General features: G+C 31.9%; 3 protein-coding genes across 4 annotated transcripts in view; 1 reads left to right on the top strand and 2 right to left on the bottom strand.

The window, feature by feature from the left end:
• Window positions 1-20,647, top strand: part of LOC134688378 (uncharacterized) — a 240,308-nt gene that overhangs the window by 88,551 nt on the left and 131,110 nt on the right. For both annotated transcript variants that reach the window (XM_063549060.1, XM_063549057.1), the window contains exon 2: window positions 7,070-7,119. The gene's annotated coding sequence lies outside the window, so the exon portion shown is untranslated. The remainder of the gene's footprint in view (window positions 1-7,069; window positions 7,120-20,647) is intronic.
• LOC134688074 (uncharacterized) lies at window positions 8,634-10,964 on the bottom strand. Its single transcript, XM_063548542.1, has one exon. The coding sequence runs from the start codon at window positions 10,962-10,964 to the stop codon at window positions 8,634-8,636; it is 2,331 nt and encodes a 776-aa protein (XP_063404612.1).
• LOC134688073 (uncharacterized) lies at window positions 11,983-19,081 on the bottom strand. The gene is made up of 2 exons (XM_063548541.1): window positions 19,064-19,081; window positions 11,983-14,130 (listed from the first exon to the last, which is right to left on the bottom strand). The coding sequence occupies exons 1-2, from the start codon at window positions 19,079-19,081 to the stop codon at window positions 11,983-11,985; spliced, it is 2,166 nt and encodes a 721-aa protein (XP_063404611.1).

The following is a 20,647-nucleotide window of genomic DNA, read 5'->3' as shown; positions in this document are numbered from 1 at the left end:
ATGGTAGGATTTATTTTACAGGTTTAAGATTAAAATAGACAAACAGTTAGTGTTATTTTCGTCATCGTGTCTTTTACGATAGTTGAACACCTTCATAGATGACTATAACAGTTGTAGCGTAATACATGTTAAGTATTTTGTAGACGCATATTCAATTTAAAAACGTAAGTTCATTTTGTCACAATCAATAAATTATTTTTACTGTATAACTAATAAACTGTGTATAATTATTTTTGTAATTGATTCACATCAGGTTATCATTTAAAATGTGGAAAATTTACAAACGACTCTGCACCTAAAACCCCCCTATAAAATCCCATAGTAAACAAGAGCAAGCAGTAATAATGTTAGTACGCTGTGATGAACTTACAATAGATCTGATATAACTAGTTGTGGGAAGCAATTGGATAATGATATTTATTTTTAATTACCGTGCACGTGCAGTAACACATATAAAATATATTTTACGAATATGGACAAAATAAATCAAAATCAAGTTCAATCTTTAATCCTTTCGTCTATTGATATTGTGGGTGAAAGTGGTTAAAATTTAAAATGAGGGATTCATAACTAACTGTAAATTTGTGAATGCATGTTGATAATGTTCTATAATATATGTAGATTTTTATTAGAATTAATTTAATGTTGACCATAGCTTTCGTTATTTACGAATTAACACAGAATCCCTTACTTTACATCAACATTGTGTTTAACTTTTCATATGGTGCAAATACATTATGGAACATCTCAAATATAAAGAATTTGTCTTAAACACATCTAGTTAACATGTTCAATAATTTTTGAAAGTAAAGAAAACTCAAAATGATACATACTCTTTTTAGTGGAGTTCGTTTGTTTCTTATTTATTATTTATAATTGTTGATGTAAATGTCTTAATTTTAAGTTTTGTGATTTTTGTTTACTCCTTGGTTTTGATTGTTATTGTCTGTTTAGCATTTTATTTTTAGCAAAATCCGTCAGCAATAAACGGAAAGCCCTTGCCTTTGAACAGTCACATAAAAACCTTGGCGTTCAGTCATCCCTTTAATCGTCGTCCGATATAAGAACCAACTATAGAAATATGTTGGTAATGGCTTGATATAACATAAAGACAAAATACAAAAACAATAAGGATGAGGATCTCATTTTAATAAAAATAAAAATCTACAGTTAAAACCAAATATCCAAATGAAATACTATTGTGTATGATTGAATTAATTAATTTTTTTAAGTAACTCGAGAAGACACAATTATATGACTTAATTATTTACCTGATTTCTTTACTTGAAATATGAAACGTCACCACAGTTACGACTACTGCGAACGAGTTGGGAAATATACACACCATATGAAGGATCATAATAACATCACAAAATGGGAAATTATTATATGTTTCAATAGTAGAACATTTGTTTTGCAATTGCAAAAAAAAACAACAAACATATGCTAATTTTTAGTATTACGAAGGACAAATAGTGTTTTTATCATACTACAGTTTTAACTATAATAGATTTGTTGTCATTCTGGTACTTTTCATATTGATCATTTATAATTACATGGCGTATTTGTTGATGCTATAGATTGGACGAGTCTAGTTAATAAATAGTCGAATATGGACGAGATTTGTTGAGACTGAATCCAGACATGTTAAGAGGTATAGTCAAACAGTGCATATGATCAACCAATTTGTTTGTAGACTTTTCATGCCGGTCCAGTACACTCCATTCATGAACGTGCAGTATAATTTGTTCATATTGTCAAGTCAAATTCCTTCAAACGTGTCTAGTGCAATTAATTACAGTTGACTAAGTAGTTTATTTTTTTTAAGAAACTTGTTCTTATTTTTCAGTTTTAATAAAAAAAAAAAACAATATTCTGGCATTTTCTTAAAAGGGAAAAAAAACATCTTTCTTGGAGTTTATATAAAATTTATACAAAAAGTACCAACCTCATTAGTAATTCAAAAAGGGCAAAACTGACGACACTTGATGTAGCCGTTAGAGATTTATACTGTCACTTGGCAAATTTTGTTAAGTATCTTTATAGTATTCTTCATCCCTTCATCATTGCTGCTGTCTGCCTTACTTATGTTTTTTATTATTATTACTTTCACATTATTAAAAATGTTTGTTTTTCCATTGAACAATTGACATTTTAACCCACATGTGTTAATGATGAATTTTTGAAGGCCGTATTATGACTAATAGTTATTTACATCCTCTTCCTTAGTGTATCCGGTTGTTGGATGTCTAATTGGAAATAGTACATGTCCGTTTAATAACATTGCCTAATTTTATAAAGGTACATAAATTAAAATTGAAATCAGAGTATGTTTGATATCGACAGCTGAAACAGATGAACCCAGAGAAACTAAATTGTCTAAAACGAAAATGATCACAGATAGATATTTGAAACACAATTTGTCGATATTTTTCATATTCAAGAATAGATATCTAATTTAAAATATACAGGTCAACACTATATTTATCATGTCTCTCTACAATGAGCTTAGATAGCGACAAAGTACTTACTAGTACAGACATCTAAGTAATGTTGTTGATATCATGACTGCATTGTGTGTTGTACATATATTGTTGACTTTTGTATTCTGAAACGTTTCAATGGATTTAAGTAAAAAACAAAATTGATACTTACAATTACGTGTAGATTTATTCCGTTTTTCCGTTAATCCGTAACTATAAACTATGAGTGTGTAATTTACATTTAAACAAATTCACACACACATGAATAAAGTCACTTGTCATGTACACTAACATATTTAATTTACAGTTCGGTGTGTTTGCATTTATTTCTTCTGAAAATAGGCGCATTCGATTGGTTATATTAAGTGTTAAATATCCATTGATTCGATTCTAAAAATTTATATGTAATTTATTTTTATATCTACATGCTAAAATAATAATTGGTTAAAGTCAGATTTATGTAATGTTCATTCATGTGTATATTTATGTATATATTAGAGAAGACGTTACTAAGTTGGAAAACTTGTGTCTAATCCATTTGTCCCTTTTTGGAACAATAAAATATGTTTAAACTAAACATATATTGTTTTTCAATTGCATCTGCTAATCCTAGACCAAAAGCATTTACACTGTAATAGCAGTTTAACTAGGGAATTAAGTTAGTTTATCTCGTTAAAATCAATTTCGCATAATGTTTGCATGAATCTTGACTGCTCTGGTGTTACGAGTTCAGTTAGATATTTGCATCAATTTAACAGGTACCAAATTACTTAGTTTTTTTTACTTCAATATTTGTCGAACATTTACGTTATATCATAATTTTTTTTAAATCTTTGAAATGAGTACAATACAAAATGACAGCTGTTTTTTTTAGTGTGAACATTTCCGAGATGCATTTTGCTGTTTAACTTAATCAGGAACGATCTAACCCAATCATTTGAAAGCAATATATTCCTAGATATGTAGGAATGGTGTACTCTTGAAAACCAACTAGGAGTAACAGAAAAGAGTTTAATTTGTTTAAAATGGATTTTGCCTGTTGATGTGGGACTCTTTATTACCTAGTAATTGTTTGTTTTTTCAACGTTGAATTTGAGAGTACGTGTTGGAGATATATGATAAAACTGTCAACTCTGTATCATTATCGTAAAGGAACATAATGACACTCTACAGACAAGTTCAATAATCTAAAATTATTTGTAATTCATTTAACATGATACAAATGTATGTCTTATCAGTCTGTTTTTCTAAGTTATTAAGAATTCTGATTCTTTTTGACACTAGATCAATTCTCTTTACCATACACTCCTTTGTTCTTTTTTTTCTGAGTGCGTATACGTGTATTGTTAGTGAAATGTATGAATTGTATATTATATAAATTAACCACTGGGAATACCATCTAACACAATTAGTATATTGTTCAATTGGAAGAAAAAAAAGACTTTCTATATATACATGATATAAGACATAATAGGATATTGAACTGCAGATTTTATAATTGAGGTTTTTATCGATTTTTTGTCCAGAAATTAACATTAATGGTATCAGCTTTCTTGAGGTAATGTGTTTACTTTATATATACTTTTATATTAGTTTGATATCAATCAATGTCACTGAAAGCTTTCAGATGATACTGTTTTTGTTGTTTTTATAAGGAAATAAATTACACAAAGTTTACAAAACAAAATATAAATGAAACGAATATGGCAGTTGCAATCGTATCGTCTGTAACAATGTATGTTGACGTTTTTGGGTTTTTTTTGTAACACGTTCGTGTTTCTGTTGTACCGTTGTTTTCCTCTTATAATTGATGTGTTTTCCTCGGCTTTTATTTGTAACAGGAATGTGTTTTCTTTCAATCTATATTTGAATTTTAAACCACTATTGCCATTATTAAAATCACTGATAAAAATGCAATACAGAAGAAAAGTATATTTAACATGTTTAAAGATAGAAGTATTGTTATCTTGCAGAATAATATTATATGAATTATTGAAGCATGTTGTTTGATACATATGTATATTTTTTCATACGTTTTTTTTTTTAATTTTCGAATTTGAGGGAGAATAAAAGTAGCCTTTTGAAATCAAGTCTTCTAGTTCTGCAAAAGACGCCACTATTTGAGGGATAAAGTCCTATTCGCATTACAAATGTCAATATCAAAGCACAAACAGAATCGATTGTTCCGTGTTCTTATTGTCTGATAAATCGCTATTAAAAATGTAAGTTACATGTTTGATAGATGTCTATTGGCTTTTATTTCGTCCGGATTCTATTTCAATGATATCTACATTTTATTTTATTCATACTTACCAATATAACCAAGGAATTCCAACAAATCTGATTGTATTTACTCTCTAAATGAAGTCGGCTTCCTATCCGACAACTCATGTAGATGTATTTGATAAATCATGCTGTCTTTATCTTATGATAGACAAAATTAAAAGATTTGCGACATAAATAGAAACCTATCGATACTGCATTTCAGGTTTTGAAGTGTGCTGATTAGCTTTGGATGATGTTAAAATGATTTACATTTTGTGATAAAAACAACATCAGAAACTGTATCTTTGTTAGTATTATATAACATTTTCATCAATATCTGTAGTAGAATGGCTTCGAACGATTCAATATAAAATAAAAGTATTTACAAGTAGACTGAATTAGATATTTAGAACAACACGATAAATAAAAACATAAAAAAATATTTCCAATAGAGGTTGAACTTTCAAACAGAGTTTTGTTTTCTATTATCTTATCATTGGACGAATAAGATATAAAGCGTTTATTACAATAAAAGCAGAATACTTAACGATGTCAACAGTCAGGTCGATTAAAATTATCTCCGGTTAGTTTACCATAGGTGTTGTCAAAACGTGAAGATAATGCATAAAATAACAACCAAAAAGCTTCGTTATAGCATTATAAAGATTCCGCGCTTCAAAGAAAACGGGCTTCGGTGATATTTTTTACCTCCGCCATATATCAAATGAAAATATGTTTGGTCTAATAAACATGATTTACGATTTTTTCGATGCAATGTATAATTGCTAGTTTCAGACATCGAAAGTCTGAGTAAATTTTCACTAATGTATGCATTATATTAAAACAAATGAAAATACATTAATACATTGGTTACGCTGAAATGACATTTGTCAAAAATCATGCTAACATCTTAACAGTTTAATAATTTATAAATACCCCTGATACCAATATAGTTATACATAAAATAGTGCTCTTATCTTTGGAGAAAAAATGATTATGAAAACATAAATAAGGATATAACGATATAAGCTGTGATAAACCCACATTGATATGTTTCTGTTAGAGAGAAATACTTTCGAATCATTAGAATCACAATTTTTAGTCTGCACAGGACTTTGACTTTGAAATTTGAGCAATTCCTGAACATGTGTAATGCCACTATGCTGATAGTGTGACATCACAGAAAGAAATGATTATCCAATAACGTTATTAACGACGATTGAACACTGCAAACCCGTTGTTACTCATTCTAATGCAATTATTTTGTAACAATTGTTCTGATTGGATGACAGCAAGCGTAAAATTCTCTATCTCCTTGTCTGTAACTAGGGAAGCCGACATTTTGAATTTCGGAATGTATTGACATGCTATTTCTACAATAATAAACAAAAAAACTCACTTGTTGCGCCTAAAAATCTTCTTTTTATCAAATTTTATTACATTTTGAAGCGGCACAGAAGCCATAAAACGCCCGGTGTTTATGTTTGACGCCGGAAGCATAACTATGACGTCACCTAGTGTAGGGACCAAAGAAGATAACATTTTTTCGCGGAATTTTCTTTAATGAATATTTTACACTGAAATAATGATTGAAATTTAATAATGAACTTGTTTTGCATTAGAATAGAGATAACTGTATTGTATTTGAAGCTTTGCGGACGTCCATCGGTAGTTTTACTGTCGCAAATACCCGTTTACCTGTCTCCGCTCCGCGTCGCCAGGTAAACTAAATTTGCGACAGTAAAACTACCGATGGACGTCCTTAAAGCTTCAAATACAATACAGTTATCTCTTAATTCACACACAAAAGAATTCGACATTGATATATACAGTTGTTGCTACAAACAAAAACTCAATCTATGAATCTACTATCAGAAGAACGGTGTACATTTCATAAGAATGGCACTTGCTTTTTATCCCTCTCAAAAATTGATTAAACCTTCTGCTTATCAGTTCTAAAAGACATTAGTATAAATCAAACTGTTCATATAGCATGTTTAATTTGATACGTAAAGTATATATAGGACCGTAGTGATGACGATGTTTATATTTTTTAGAGTTCTGATTGCTGTCAATTATTTTTCTGTGCGTAAAATCTCAATACCGCAAATGCTTAAACAGAGAACAACAAACTTACGGAAATAACTTGATTCACATTACATATAAATTATATTTTCAGATACGAAACAAAAGTTACATTCAGTTCTTAAACTGATTCCGTGATGTTAATGTAAAAGCGTGAGCTAAATTATATTAAGTGGACTGCATGTCGAAGCGGAGTAACACAAAATGTGAAAAAAACTCTATTTGATATATTTTAGGTCAAATGAACTCTTGGATTATACTGTGTCGGAATCTGATACTAGCTGTGGTAAGTTTTTTTCTACAACATTTTATTCAAATTAAAAAGAAAACACATTGGAAGATGATATAGCTCTTTACGTGTTATAAGAGTTTACTCCGTAAGTGCATAATAATTTACGATCTGCTCTTTTAATTTTTCAACTTGGGAACACACATATACATATTCAGTAAATGTTTCAGCATTCTATCAACTACATAATTCGGAACAAATAAGTGAGATTTCTTATTTCGTCTACGTTTATTCATCAGGTATCTACTCTTAAAGACGATAAACATCTTGGGCATGTATTGTCCACAAATAACAAAAAACACGCAACTTTTAAAAGGTCTGACTGCATATATTCTGTGAACGTCACCTAATTGCACTTATTGTGATGCTTTTGTAACAATACTCCGGTGTAATTTTCTTTTGTCTGTCTTGGATTTAGTGAAGTGATTAAAACCCATGTCTACAAGGTTGTATGTCTCCCGGCATTACAATAAGACGTATGACTTGATTATTTACTAGTTACTAATATGAAGCTATGGTAATTCATTACATCGCATTTACTTTCTGTGTTTATGTATTGGTGTTAGCGGTAATATTAACGTACACGTTGTTGATTGTATCAAAGCACATATTGAAAAGTATATAAAAAAATAACTTTAACTACGTCACGTATCTTTATTATATATTTTTATATATATATATATATATATATACAACTCGTCTAAACATCAACCCAACAATGTTAGATCTGTAAATTTGCTTTCGCAAATTTTTGGTTCTTCCCTCGCCGGGATTCGAACCCATGCTACTGTGATATCGTGACACCAAATCGCCTGCACTGCAGCCGTCCCGCTAGACCACACGACCACCTGGGCTCTCAAAAAAGAGCTTTCGGTGGCCATATGTTACCTTTCCACGTCAGTTTTAATCTAGCGGCGTACTACAGTACATGATATATAAGGCATGAAGATGTTATTTTTACAGATCAGCTAAATTATCTATAGTAAAGGATCCTACAAATTAATGTAAGATACAGTCACAGAAAATAATTATATGCATAAGTACGTCTGAGTCAGTGACAACCCTACAACAGATGTACATATATATATATAGATTGCCTAACAATGTAATTTTAACACACTATTTAATATGTAAATATAAGAATGTTTAAAATATTTACAAAATGATGAAAATAAACGCAATATTTCGCTAGACCAACTAGCTTTATCAAGCGTGCATCTATCCAGGTGAAATCGGATGTAGATGATAAGAAACTTTTGCAGCTCAATGTATATATTGAACTTAGCTGCCTTGAAAATAAGAAAAAATTTTAAGAAAGTTTTGCAGCTCAATGTCTATGTTGAATTTGGATTGAGCTGCCTTAAAAATAAAAAAATAAATAAATTTTTGCAGCTCCATGTATATGTTGCTCTGGGATTTAGCTGCCTTAAAAATACATAATTGGAAGTTGAAATTAGCAACGTCCATTGGCCGATATTACGGGATAAAAAGGACGATGCTTTATTTTTAAATTATTCTTTATCTTTCCTGTATCTTTTCTCGTCTTTTTCGTTAAGACCATCAGGTTCTAAAGTGTGGAGTTGGTGGATCCAAAAGTTTTCTCTTCTCCTTCTCGCCGTGGTGTCCCACTCGGTGTTGACTTCTATAATTTGGAAAGTGACATTTTCAAAAGGATGTTTCGTAGAACGAAGATGTCTTGTGAGAGGACAGTTTTTATTGGTTTTGTACGATGAACGATGGTTATTAAGCCGAATATTAAATTTGTCCATTGTTTCTCCCACATACTGAATGCCACAAGTGTCACATGTTAATATATAAATTGAGTTCTCCGTTTTGCAGTTGGAATGTGAGTAGATGGTATAATTTTGTTTAGTAACGGAGCTGATGAAAGAACTGTTTGTATTGGCAGCTTTACAACACAAACAATTCCTTCGACCACATTGTTTGTAGCAACCGGGCGATGGAGTAGGCTGCTTTACTAATACAGAAGTCACTAATTTGTCACGGATGTTTTTAGGTCTTTTGAAGACCATGACGGGTGGTGATGAAAATACTTTTTTTAGATTTAAATCATTTTCTATAATTTTCCAATGCTTCTGAACAATGGATGACACATTTTTAAAATCAGGATGGTAAGTGAGTACAAGGGGTGTTCTGTTAGCTGCTTTATTCTTATCTTTGTACTCAAGAAGTTCTTGGCGACTAGTTTTGTTTGCTCTTTCGAAAGCGCTATCAATGATGTTGTTATTGTATCCTCGAACAACTAGATGTTTACGAAGTTGTCCAAGTCTAGCATCTTTCGTATTTTCATTAGAGCATATTCTCTTGATTCGTAATGCCTGGCTGAATGGGATACCACGGGAGCAATGTTTAGGATGGCAACTTTTTGGAGAAAGGAATTGATGTTTGTCCGTTTGTTTGGTATGAAGGTCCGTTATAATGGTTCCGTTCTTGATGTAACTCGTAGTATCGAGGAAGTTAATTTTCTCCATAGAGAATTCAGATGTAAATTTAATTGAATGGTGGAAAGAGTTACAGTGTTCTAGAAATTCATTAAGATGTTCTTGTGAATCTGTCCATTTGAAATCAATATCGTCAATGAATCGGAACCATGATAAGGGCTGATATGGAGCACTAGCCAAGAGGCGTTTTTCAAGTTGGCCCATAAATATGTTGGCATATGACGGTGCCATTTTTGTGCCCATACTAGTACCGTCTATCTGGAGATAGTGTTTTTCATTGAAAGAGAAGTTGTTATTCTCCAGTACTAGTTTGAGAAGTGTAACAAGGCACTCGGTAGGAGGATTTTTTTCACTACGAGTGTTCCATGCCTCTTCACACGCTGCTATTCCTTCGTCTTGTGGAATGTTGGTATATAAAGAAGACACGTCCATGGATGCAAGTATAGTATTGCTTGGTAAAGGATTGAGGCTTTCCATTTTCTTTAGATAATCAGTTGTGTCTTGAATGAATGATGGTAGTTCTTTCACATGAGGTCTTAGATGATGGTCTACAAATTCTGATATCTTTTCAGTTGGATGACTATTCGCTGATACAATTGGTCGACCTGGATTGCCCGTTTTATGTATTTTAGGCAACATATAGAATCGTCCGGCCTTTGCTTCGTTCTCAAGAGGTCGGAGATAATCAAAGGTGTCATTGTCTATATGCTTGTTGTCGAACATCTCTTGTAGGATGGTGTTGATCCTTCGAATAGTATTAAGCGTTGGATCTGTGGTTAATTGTTTATAAAAATTAGAGTTTGAAAGTTGGCGATTCCCCTCTGCTATATAATCTGTTTTATTCATGACAACCACAGCACCCCCTTTGTCGGCAGGTTTTATTACAATATCCTCTTGATCTTTTAAAGCTTTCAAAGCTATACTTTCTGACTTGGATAAATTATAATTTCTTGTATTTGTTATACAGGACTTTATATCAGACCTCACGTAGTTAATGAATGACTCCAAGTTATCATTTTTACTCTTTGGTGGTTTCCATGAACTTTTTTTCCTAAATTTTGGGATGGACGTGACTTCTTCATTGGTGTCAGTATCTGAATCTGTTAATCCGGCTTCTTCAAGGTTTTTCTTGCCCCTATTGTAGAAAAAATCTTTCAAGCGTAAACGTCTAGCGAATTGGTCTAGGTCTTCGTCTAGCTGAAAGTTATTTACAGTTGATGGGATGGGACAGAAATTTAAACCTTTACTTAAAAGAGATTCCTCAGCACGTGTAAGTTCTTTAGATGACAAATTTACAACAATGCTTTCAGGTTTTTGTTTCCGTCTTTTAAATTTTCTTTTTCTAGGGGTCTTATGGTTTGTTGTATTAATATCATTCATAGGCTGATTTAAATTGACAGTTTGAATTTTATCTCTTTGAAATTTATTTTTTTGTTTTTCTTTATGTTTCGATAGTTCAATTTTTTCAATATCTGCGAGGCGACGTTTAATTATTGCTAAATCGTCACGAGAAATGTTACTATTGTTGATGATATATGATATTTCATTTACAATTTGATTGTAATTTGTGGTTGTAAAAGAAAGTAACAGTTGAAGAAGCTGGATTGAGCAGTTAAACAGAATTTCATTCCAACGGCTCATGAATCTTTTGGATTTGTGTCCCGGTGCCTGGGGACTCACTTTGATGTGTAAACCTTTTGGTACAGTTTTACTTTGAATATAATTTTGTAAGTTTGATAAATGATGTTCAGTTTGTAGTTTCTTTTTAGTTAAAGATCTTAGTTTCTTGAAATGCTGAGCGCTATCCATGTTGTAAAGATAGCGATAGATTTGAATGGATTACACAAACATGTGTGTAATGCGTGCTACTGGAGATAATAATATAAGTGCCTATAAATAGCAGCACATGACATACAAATCTATGGGAGTGTGGATTAATCAGTACAGAGATTAATTCAATTACACAAATAAAATTATAGATTGCCTAACAATGTAATTTTAACACACTATTTAATATGTAAATATAAGAATGTTTAAAATATTTACAAAATGATGAAAATAAACGCAATATTTCGCTAGACCAACTAGCTTTATCAAGCGTGCATCTATCCAGGTGAAATCGGATGTAGATGATAAGAAACTTTTGCAGCTCAATGTATATGTTGAACTTAGCTGCCTTGAAAATAAGAAAAAAATTTAAGAAAGTTTTGCAGCTCAATGTCTATGTTGAATTTGGATTGAGCTGCCTTAAAAATAAAAAAATAAATAAATTTTTGCAGCTCCATGTATATGTTGCTCTGGGATTTAGCTGCCTTAAAAATACATAATTGGAAGTTGAAATTAGCAACGTCCATTGGCCGATATTACGGGATAAAAAGGACGATGCTTTATTTTTAAATTATTCTTTATCTTTCCTGTATCTTTTCTCGTCTTTTTCGTTAAGACCATCAGGTTCTAAAGTGTGGAGTTGGTGGATCCAAAAGTTTTCTCTTCTCCTTCTCGCCGTGGTGTCCCACTCGGTGTTGACTTCTATAATTTGGAAAGTGACATTTTCAAAAGGATGTTCCGTAGAACGAAGATGTCTTGTGAGAGGACAGTTTTTATTGGTTTTGTACGATGAACGATGGTTATTAAGCCGAATATTAAATTTGTCCATTGTTTCTCCCACATACTGAATGCCACAAGTGTCACATGTTAATATATAAATTGAGTTCTCCGTTTTGCAGTTGGAATGTGAGTAGATGGTATAATTTTGTTTAGTAACGGAGCTGATGAAAGAACTGTTTGTATTGGCAGCTTTACAACACAAACAATTCCTTCGACCACATTGTTTGTAGCAACCGGGCGATGGAGTAGGCTGCTTTACTAATACAGAAGTCACTAATTTGTCACGGATGTTTTTAGGTCTTTTGAAGGCCATGACGGGTGGTGATGAAAATACTTTTTTTAGATTTAAATCATTTTCTATAATTTTCCAATGCTTCTGAACAATGGATGACACATTTTTAAAATCAGGATGGTAAGTGAGTACAAGGGGTGTTCTGTTAGCTGCTTTATTCTTATCTTTGTACTCAAGAAGTTCTTGGCGACTAGTTTTGTTTGCTCTTTCGAAAGCGCTATCAATGATGTTGTTATTGTATCCTCGAACAACTAGATGTTTACGAAGTTGTCCAAGTCTAGCATCTTTCGTATTTTCATTAGAGCATATTCTCTTGATTCGTAATGCCTGGCTGAATGGGATACCACGGGAGCAATGTTTAGGATGGCAACTTTTTGGAGAAAGGAATTGATGTTTGTCCGTTTGTTTGGTATGAAGGTCCGTTATAATGGTTCCGTTCTTGATGTAACTCGTAGTATCGAGGAAGTTAATTTTCTCCATAGAGAATTCAGATGTAAATTTAATTGAATGGTGGAAAGAGTTACAGTGTTCTAGAAATTCATTAAGATGTTCTTGTGAATCTGTCCATTTGAAATCAATATCGTCAATGAATCGGAACCATGATAAGGGCTGATATGGAGCACTAGCCAAGAGGCGTTTTTCAAGTTGGCCCATAAATATGTTGGCATATGACGGTGCCATTTTTGTGCCCATACTAGTACCGTCTATCTGGAGATAGTGTTTTTCATTGAAAGAGAAGTTGTTATTCTCCAGTACTAGTTTGAGAAGTGTAACAATGCACTCGGTAGGAGGATTTTTTTCACTACGAGTGTTCCATGCCTCTTCACACGCTGCTATTCCTTCGTCTTGTGGAATGTTGGTATATAAAGAAGACACGTCCATGGATGCAAGTATAGTATTGCTTGGTAAAGGATTGAGGCTTTCCATTTTCTTTAGATAATCAGTTGTGTCTTGAATGAATGATGGTAGTTCTTTCACATGAGGTCTTAGATGATGGTCTACAAATTCTGATATCTTTTCAGTTGGATGACTATTCGCTGATACAATTGGTCGACCTGGATTGCCCGTTTTATGTATTTTAGGCAACATATAGAATCGTCCGGCCTTTGCTTCGTTCTCAAGAGGTCGGAGATAATCAAAGGTGTCATTGTCTATATGCTTGTTGTCGAACATCTCTTGTAGGATGGTGTTGATCCTTCGAATAGTATTAAGCGTTGGATCTGTGGTTAATTGTTTATAAAAATTAGAGTTTGAAAGTTGGCGATTCCCCTCTGCTATATAATCTGTTTTATTCATGACAACCACAGCACCCCCTTTGTCGGCAGGTTTTATTACAATATCCTCTTGATCTTTTAAAGCTTTCAAAGCTATACTTTCTGACTTGGATAAATTATAATTTCTTGTATTTGTTATACAGGACTTTATATCAGACCTCACGTAGTTAATGAATGACTCCAAGTTATCATTTTTACTCTTTGGTGGTTTCCATGAACTTTTTTTCCTAAATTTTGGGATGGACGTGACTTCTTCATTGGTGTCAGTATCTGAATCTGTTAATCCGGCTTCTTCAAGGTTTTTCTTGCCCCTATTGTAGAAAAAATCTTTCAAGCGTAAACGTCTAGCGAATTGGTCTAGGTCTTCGTCTAGCTGAAAGTTATAGACTATGTTATAAAGTAGTCTATCGGTTGTTGGTTTGTTTTTGTTTTTAATTAATTACGGTCATGCTGCTACTTCATTTAATGTATACTATAAACATCCCCCTTTTATTTCATCGCGGCATATACTAACTATTTTCGTAAACCTTTTGAGACGTGCCATGGAAACGCTCTTCGCCGTCAAATATTAAAATACGTAACTAAAATATAAAACTGAAATTTTGCTTAAACATTCAGTCAGATTATTCAATTTGCAATTCAAATGACTCATTTGTTTAAGCATTAAATTTAAATTTAATTATGTCGAAGGGAAGGCTTCCGCACAAAGACGAATCATGCAGTTAATACGACTTCAATAACTTTTAATTTAGAAAAGGTGTAAAACTTTATAAATATAAAAGGAATTCATAGAATGTTTTAAAGTCAAAGAAGATGTATGGATTGCAAAATGAATCTTCAGCATATCATTGATTATGTGGTTATCATTTCAAATTCAAATGTATTTTCAAATGAAAACAATGTGATTTGGTATGAGTGCCAATGAGACAACTCTCTTTCATATATAGTCACAATTTGTAAAAGTATACCATTATAAGTCAAAGTACGACCTATAACGCGTAGCTATGGCTCACACAGAACATCAACCTATAAAGGGCCTCAAACATGACACTTTTGAAATATGTTATATATCCCCAGGCCAGTAGTTAACATTTCGGTGTTGACTTGAATATCAATAATGTGGTAATTTTTATAGATTTCCTGTTTACAAAACTTTGAATTTTACGAAAAACTAAACATTTTATTATCCCAGACATAGATTACCTTAGCCGTATTTGGCATCACTTTTTTGGAATTTTGGATCCTCAATGCTACTCAACTTTGTACTTCTTTGGCTTTCTAAATATTTTGATATTAGCGTAACTGAAGAGTCTTATGTAGACGAAACGCGCATCTGGTGTACAAAATTATAATCCTGGTACTTTTGATAACTAATTATATTAGTTTGTCACTACTAGAGCCACTATCATAATGAAGAAATGATATCGAGGTTAATGTATATCGCACGCAATTGATGAGAGGTAGTTATTCTTTTATTAGTGTAGGGATACAATATCGGATACATTTGAAACGGAGTGAAAATAAAAGTGTCAACAAAATGAGTATTTCCTGTTTTGAATATAACCCTGTCATATGATTATCTCCCTGTCATATGATCATCATCTTAGACTATAGAGACACACGGCCTAGATTTTCAATCGAAGTATAAACAAAAGTACCGACATCCGAAGTAAATACGAAAAAGTGAATTATTTACATCCTGACAAAATTAAACGTTCGACTTTATCAATCTACGTAACGACTGGACAACCTTTGTCATATTTCTGACTTGGTATGTGCATTTGTTGACAAATATTTTTAAATAAACCTGTTTGTTTTGCCTGCTCAACCACCAGCATACATCAAAGTTCATTATAACTCAGTTTTATAGAGAATTTTATTGCGTACATAAACGTGCGTGTACAAAGTCAGCTTGCTACCTGGGCCATGTGTTGTTAGAGACTGTGTGTCTTTGTTTGTACGTATATACGTTTGCAGGTGAATTGGTGGGTGGTATTAATATCATTTGTACATGTTGTACTGTCAAATACGTCTGGTTATTCTACAACTACATGTGTTAAAATTTAAGATATGACTGAGAAAATTTTAGATAACTTGGATAAAACATATATTGCATTCATTTTAGTAAGATAACCAAGCAACTTGAAAGTGTAATTTGTTTCGAATGTTTCGAATGGTTGTATATAAATAAATTGTTGATATGATACGTCAAAGAACTTCTTGATATTCACTTGATATCAATATTTTAATCACATACGCCCCTGAGGAGGATGAAGACGATGCATCTTATTTATATTTTGAGTAAAAGTTCGTTTCAGTCAGGAATTTAACACTCAACTACTTATCAAGTTTTAATTGATTTTTGTCTTTAGAATCGAATCACCGTATTTTAATTAAAACTAGTGATTACATTTATATCAAGATTAAGTTTAAATTTATTGTGTTCTATTATGTGAAGGTATATGCTATTATTAGTTTTTGTCGATTTTGACATAAAGAAGTCACGTTCTGAGCGTTTCAAACTAAATATGTGCACTAACGGCTATTTTAATTTGAAATAAACAATGCGCAAAACTAATTTATATTTGAAAATGGCATATAACCTAGGAACACATATCAGATCAAATGCTTGACATAATAAGGTTCAGTTTACCTTATAACAGTCACCATGAACACGAAATCAATTGTCCGACATGAAGAGTGATTTTATCACCCTCACCTCAATATGCATGTGGTATAACTGACTGATAATTGATCATTGTGACTGTGATTGTGATCTCTCGATGTAAAATGCTTCTGCGGTGAACATGTACTTTTTAGAAGTGTGATGTCCTTATGTATTACCGTATATAAGTGTACATGATAAAGTGGTGTAAATGTAACTTATCAATTAATCAAAAAATACTTTCTTGCGATCCACCTTCTGATATTTGTATAAATATGTTGTGTTAACTTTTATAGGTAACAAAGAAAGCTAATAGTAGTCCCATCTATAACAGTTGCATGTTTCTACTAAAATTGATTGACATGGTGTAGCTCTAAAACCAATGTTGTTGTCAAAGGTGTTTGCTTTGTATAACAAACACTCAGTTAACTTTATTACAGACTACATTGACACATTAGGAATCAGCGGTTATAGCTTATCTGTATTTTTTCTGTTTATACCAGGCCTATTTCAGTGATTCACCTATCAGCATGATGTCTGTACTTCTAGTCAATGATATTATTTAATTAGGATAACTCATCATTGACAACAGCATTATAATTTTGTATTCATGACGCGTACTTCTATAAATTTACACTCGAATAATAAAACTGGTTAAAGGCCAAAAACGTACGACGTTGAAAAGCCTTGATAATAATACTTCCGAAAGGATTTGCTAACAGGTGATACTAGCTACTTAGGTAAACGAAGTATGTCAAGGTTACCAATCAACAATTAGAATTCAAAAAAGGTACACGCTTAATTGTTTACACAGTCACACAAAGTAAAGACTATATTTACAGTATCAATGAAGTCTGCAATATGTATGAGACTATTTCTACAGAACTGATGACAGCAAAAACAAATTAAGATATCAGGAAACATCATCACAAATCATATTAGATTTCAATTGTTCACTGCGAAGATTCATTTATATTATTCTATTTTTTTAAATAATATTTTCAAATGTGTGAAGCGTTTTTATGACTTTTGAAATACAAACTTTGAACGATGCTAATACAAAATTTAGTAAATATGTAAATTACAGAAGTTCCGATTAAGACAAATGTATTTGATAAAATACGTCTTTTACTGCCCTGGGTTTGCATTTTATAAAGTACAAATCTAGTAACATGATTAAGTATATAACAATAGGTAACCGATGATCATATCTCATGAATCAATTATGGTATCAAACAGAAACCGAAGGACATTAATTTTAATTTACGTATAAGTATAATAAACACGATACCTTATTGAATTCCTTTGACGAATGGTTCTTGAGCGAAACCACATGGCTGAAGATCCTTCTTTTACTTGTAATTTATGGGATTATTTTTAATCATCTAATGTTTATAGCACAACTCGGTACAGACCTGTCTAAATTTCATTTAATTAATACTATTTACTGCTATTTTGGAATTGCAAAAGGTTAAGAAGTTTTTGCAGACTGTTTATGATCGCCTTTACACTTAATACTTTGGATGCCTACTAATTGAAACTTTAGTACGGAAACTGTCATTTGCTTTGTGTTACAAGGCTAGGAAATTGTCGAGCAGTCACAAACATCTTTCTTCCGCATTGTTTGCTGTTCTAAGTGAGGAGGCTGTTAAACAGTGATTGTCGTTGGTTCATATCTGTCATCGATTTTTTTTTTTGGAGATAATCATACTTCTTGTTCTTTTTTTGTTACAACATTGTCATACTGAATAATTTTAAAACGGATTTTACTGGATGTGGTTTTTTTCATCATTTTTTTTTGGATTCGAGTGTCACTGAGGAGTCTTTTGTAGACAATATACACGTCAGGTGCAAATACTATATGTAAATTATAGTATATATGATGAGTTTATTTGTTAAGTAGAACAGTAAGAAATGAAAAAAATAACGGTATATTGTTGATTATTATTTAAACTTAAGGCATTGCTTGTATGTTGTTATTTTGTCAATAACATAAAGCTTATATGAATTCCCCTTTCGATTTATGAACAAGTTTCATTTCAATCTAGAGCTGGAATAGTGTTTGTCGTTATGTTATACTACTTAAACAAACATTACAATGTAGATTGATATGCTTATTTTTCAACCGGTTTGTTTCAATGTATATGTCTTCCCGACTGAAAACTACAGAAAATGATTGTTGAACGTACTACACACATTTTATATTAGATAGTTTAATTGGTCTCGAAATCGAATCTTTTACACAGTTTCACTCCTTCTATCTGTATGGTATGTATAAGGTTTGCTTTCATCATCATTACTAATTAGTTTAGCTGTTCATTAATAAACAGATCAGATAGACGTATCCATTTCGTTTTTATAAGTTCTTCATATTTTTCCTACTAGATTGTTGTCTTCGCCGTTACCTATTGAAATGACATTCTGTATACGTTATTTCGCTTGACAGGTTTTATTTTGATTTTTATCTTAACAAACTGACAAATTGACCATATTTAAACAACAATAACGGCCAATTCGTAGATTAAGATAGTCTAGTTTTACAACAGAATATCGTCGAAACAATGACCATAAAGGGTCGGTTTTCGGTTCCTTTTTGTAAGCTACGGCTTAGTCACAGTGTTAAAATATCGTAACTTGTTACCTTTACCCATGCCCGCATTATTGTTTTGAATTTCGAAAAATGTTAAATATGCACTACAGGTTAATTATCAAGTAACAAATTCCATAACAACACATTCATTATATTAACCTTTGCCAAATTATTTCAACGTTAAAAAGGTTTTTGTGTGGAAGTTTTAACTGTACTCCTAAAATCTCTTATTTCAACGGGAGAGCACATCTTAATTTCCCCGATGTTCTTTATTTAACCAATGATTTTAGATACGATCCTAAACAAATTATCGATCATTTCAATAGACTTAAACGCTAATTATAACCAACTTAGTACAGTAAATATATCCTAAAATATTGTTGTAATTGATACCAATATCGATTTTTGTTATCAATAAATCAAACATAAGTATGTATGGTTGCAATACAACTATGAACACACATGGACATACATTCTGTTGATAACTTTAATTATGGCATTGCGTAATATCATTGCCTGTTAGCAATCGTTAGCGATATCCTTTGTGCTAAATCCATTAAATACATTAATATTTCAATAAGTTGTTACTGGTGATACAATGTATGTTGGCTTTCCGAACAAGCTGCAAGTTCTTTCAGATATGTAGTTTGTTTCTTTTTTGTATTTGTTAGTTTTTGCACATTGTATCGATCTGATCAGTGGAGTAATTGTCATCTGGATTTGATAATTTGTGCTAATATTGTTGTATAACATATTTGTCGTAGGTGATGAAAAAGTATTGGATCCCGAAAACATGTGCAACCCCACCACATTGTATATATGATTGTATGAAATCAGGACCATGTTATTGAGTTGTTCTTGTATTGTTCTGTTACATAACCATCACAGGTAAAGGAAGAAAGTTAGGGATCTGCTTACATGTTAAATGCCGCAACATTCTGTATGTGCCTACCCTTAGTCAAGAATCAGTGATTGTCGGTAGTTTTTGTTTATCATATGGGTTTCGTTTGTAGTTGTTGATTTGAATTATATTGTTAGTTTTTTCATGTGCGTTATTTTAAATTTGTCATGCAGAGCCTTTCATATCTAGTTATGTGGAATTGGTGTTGTAAATTGTTTAAGGACTGATGGTGACACCCTTATTTCATATTTAGGTTTTGTAAAATGTGTTGAAAGGCGACAAACGTTTGAACGAAATCGATTACGTCCGTACATTTGGCTTCTGGTGGATAATTGTCTAACATGCAATCATAACACATCAATTTTAGTTTCATTTAGACTACTAATTATAAGCCTAAAATCTGGATCGTTGATAAGACTTGGCATTCACTTCGTCAATGAAACTATTGAAGGACGTTTTGTTTGGAGCGTATCTCAATAAAGGTAGTTAGCTAACTGATGTTTACGGTGCAAACATTTGATACGTTCATTTTCTAAGAATTTAGAGTTGATGCAAAAATATCATAACACAAGGGTTTTCTACTCCCGGGTTTATATTGCATAAGCTGTATTTAGCACAATATTTTTGAGATTTATAGCTCTGAATAATCTTCGTTTTTGTATCTCATGTGGCCTTTGAACTAATGTTTTGATTGAGTACAATTACAATTTACATTTGCATAATTTAGTTTTTTA

This window comes from Mytilus trossulus, chromosome 10 (assembly GCF_036588685.1).
Source record: "Mytilus trossulus isolate FHL-02 chromosome 10, PNRI_Mtr1.1.1.hap1, whole genome shotgun sequence".
Classification (NCBI taxonomy): domain Eukaryota; kingdom Metazoa; phylum Mollusca; class Bivalvia; order Mytilida; family Mytilidae; genus Mytilus; species Mytilus trossulus.
Note: the sequence above shows the minus strand (reverse complement) of the source record. Positions and strands in the feature narration are given on the sequence as shown.